The 3,699-nt window shown below is 33.9% G+C and overlaps 1 protein-coding gene across 1 annotated transcript in view; it reads right to left on the reverse strand.

Annotated features, from left to right (window-relative positions):
* LOC140341366 (amine oxidase [flavin-containing] A-like) overlaps positions 1-3,699 on the reverse strand; it is a gene marked incomplete in the record, with an annotated part of 55,058 nt that overhangs the window by 14,478 nt on the left and 36,881 nt on the right. The window contains 2 exon segments of the mRNA XM_072427067.1: positions 2,454-2,511; positions 3,615-3,668. Of these exon segments, the coding sequence (XP_072283168.1) occupies positions 2,454-2,511; positions 3,615-3,668 (112 nt within the window).

Below are 3,699 nucleotides of genomic sequence, written 5' to 3' on the forward strand. Positions count from 1 at the left end.
GGAACAAGGGGAGAGGTTCCATCAAGATATAAAGGTGATGGAAGAAAGGTATCAGGGCAGATGGGATAGACATGATGGCAGACTACTGCTGGAGCCTTCAAACTGATTGTCCTGATCATCAGCATAAAAGGAAACCATACAAAGTGTTTTTCAAGGACTTCTTTATGATTAGTTCTGTAAATAAACTGAATATAGAATATATTTACCATAAGTATTTCTAAAATTAATTAAAATTAATTTAATTAAAATTAAATAATTTTGTATATGTAAGTATATCTGGTTTAATTTTGCTTAATTTGTTTCATTAGTTTTCTAGGGGGTTATTATTGAGGTCATTATTTCCAAAACTAGAGCCAATCTAGCAAAACCAATACCATATTTTTGGCAGGAAAAGGTTTGCTGACCAGTGTTATAGCAGGGGTTTAAAACTATTTTAAAGGTTCCTGAGGGTTAAAAAGCTTTAAGAAGGGCTGGACTAGCCAGTTGTAAGTTTGTACAAACCCCCCAATATGATAACTTGGTACATATTGAAAAATGTACTCAACACACACTATAGAAAAGGTTTAGGTTGGAAAGTTCTTATTTACGAAATTTGGTAAAAAACACAAATCTAAAACCTAACTGGGCAATATTTAGTGGTTTATATGTAAAGAATTGGTACAGCTGCACGGCACTGCGTTAGCATCAGGACTAACACAACTTAGTCCTTAAAGTTCTATAGATGAAAAAAGTAAAGAAATTAGTGTAAAAAACTGAAGCCCTATGGAGTTCCTTATCTCAATGGAGCAGAGAAAGCCCCTGGATTAGAGGGAAATCTGGTCTTGTGAACTGCACTTTCTTGCTTGAACATTGTGACCAGACCTTTTTGAATTTGGCATATTATCGTAAGATGTAATGGAAAGTAGATAGTGATATCTGCTTGCTGTTATAGTCCCGTGTGTCATACAGAATTGACATAAAAGAGTTTTCATAAAATGCCGTTTCACCTTCTCCTCATTCCTTTTTAGTGTTGCTGATCTCTTTCTACCTTTTTTCACTTTATGTCCAGCTAGGAAATATAATACCAATGTCCTACCTATTTATTGTCTTAATTAGCTATGTTGCAGGGCTAGCAATCTGTCAATCTTGGTGAAGTTATATATTGAGTGGTCCCAGACCTTCAGACTCCATCAGTTGCTATTGTTATTAAGGTGCAGAAAACAGTGGAAACTGAATAAAGCACCTTGTGGGAAAAAATAGATAATTTTACCATGGCAAAATGGATTGAACAGCTTTTAATATTAGTGTGGAAGTTGCATCGGAGTTTAATGGGGCTCATTCCAACTCACACCACCTATCATCTATGTGTAGAAATGGATAGAAGAAGCTAATCTGCTTACATCATTGGTTTTTAATGTTCAGCTCACTTCTACATACATCTGACATACTTTTATCTAGTTACACAGAACAAAATTAGTTCCACTCATTTATTAATAGAGCCAAGTCCACACAGTATCACTAGAGCTTAGTAGTGGTTGGCCTGCAACTAGGTGCAGATAAGGAGGGTAGTTATCTCAGCAATTTAGCTTCCTGGCCTAACCTGCTGTAATTGCAGTAACTGTATGGAACAAGCAACATCAGTCAGTGAACTCTCCAACAATGTAACTGTGCCAGTGCCAAGTCAGGCGGTTCATTCAGCATACTTCTATACATTTTATTGAAGAACGATTTTGAAGAAAATACCTATATGTCAGGGGTGTAGGTCTGCTTCCTGAAGCTGCACTGTGTAGCCTAGTATTTTGTATATTAAAGACAAAATAATCCTGCAGTGGGTGTGTTTGGAATGTCTTGTTTATGTTAAGAAATCTGTAGTTCACAATGTTGAGCATTACAGCTATACGTGGATTGAAAACCCTGGCTGACAGTTTGCATTTGGTTGCTCACGTTTTATTATTGCTCAATAGTGCTCAGTTTAGAGATGGATTCTTCAAGTAAGAAAGTTAGCAATATGTTTTCTAAAGGGCAATGCCTGCCCAAAAACCAGTGTCAATCAGCAATGCAAAAAGTTGTAGGTGTATTCAGGATGAATTAGAGATCATTTTGAGAGTTGCTACACACTTGAGGTACAATTGACCTCTTTTTATTCTGAACATTTTCTAAGCTTCATCAAACTGCTTTCAGTTACTTCTGTGTTCTCATTAAATATCGGGGAAATAACAGTCCTGATTTGAACAGACATCCATGTACACAAGTTCATAGTCTCCTATCTGTAGAGGAATATGGCAAAGCAAAGCACCATGACTGTCATGGATATGAAACAGCTATTCAACAAATAAAGATAAATGATAAAATATACAAAAGCTTAAACATTAACAGTTATTTATAGGTTTGGCTCAATGAAGAAAATTGCCAAAGTTACAACATGAGATATCTTACTATTTAGAAAATACCTAAAAACGATGTTTATAACTTACCTGCAAAGCTTCTTTAGTACCAAAGACTTTGGCATAGTATTCACATATTCTTTTTTTTCTATATACAATAGAAAGTCATAAAAATGGTTTATGTTATTACAAACAACAATGCAAATACAAATATTTTTATTAAAATTATTAAATTAATAAAAAAGGAATTAGTCAGCAAAAAAAAAGGTTCAAAAAGATGTGAACCTGAACACAAGAAAGATTGGGTCTTCGATATTTATAGATTAGGTTTTCAATATATATGTCAACAGTGACATTTAATGTTAAAAACAGAGGACTATACATAATATACACCAAAATAATATATTTGTTCATGCTCAGACATATTGATAAAACAGCAAACTGAGCTTAATATTTCAGGTGTTTCTGGCACACAAACACACTATTCTACTCTAGAGGTAAACAAAAAATGGTTAACACATTTCCTAATGCTGTTTTTGGAAAACAAAAATAGGGTTCATGCAATCCACATGCGCGAATAGATGATACAAAACCCCTACAGTTTATCTTTAGGATATGCTAAACTACAGTACATAGAACTAGCCACAAAAAAAAATGGGCTTCTACCCAAGAGCATTTTTGTTGCAGTAAGATTCATGGTAATACTGCGAATACAATAAAATACATACATTGGAGTGTGCTTGTAATATTAGAGTACATAAATGAGATACACATAAGTAAAGTAGAGGTTTGGTATACGTTTACTACATTTATTTGAATGAAAATAAATAATAATAGTATTAAAAAAAAAGTTTGACTCTGAAAGTTTACACTGTCAGTTACTATATCAAAATAACATTTAGCCTTTCAGCCAGCCTCATTGAATTGCCTGTGGTTTTTACATACATTACAGACAGGGTTGTCTAAGATTGACTTGTACTTTTAAATAAACGGACTTAAAACCCAAAACACATTGAACCTTGACTCCAGCTAACATTTTCTAAACAATGACAGCAACAGATTTTTATTCCATATGAATACGAGCTGAATGTTCTAAGCAACATTGGCAGTGGTATTTGCTTCATATATAAATAATTTTCAATTTTGACCATAGTTCTACCTAGGGTTCTGTATTGTATCACAGAATCTAAATTAGAATGATCAGTTAGTATGTCAGACAACTCAATACTGGCTCTATTAAAATATTCCTACCTCTCTTCTTTGGTAAGATGTGTTAGTGCAGTGGCCTTTCTGGATAAGATAAAGCTGAAAATGAATAAAGCAACTGATGAGAGAC

Source organism: Pyxicephalus adspersus, chromosome 1 (assembly GCF_032062135.1).
Source record: "Pyxicephalus adspersus chromosome 1, UCB_Pads_2.0, whole genome shotgun sequence".
Taxonomy (NCBI): Eukaryota; Metazoa; Chordata; class Amphibia; order Anura; family Pyxicephalidae; genus Pyxicephalus; species Pyxicephalus adspersus.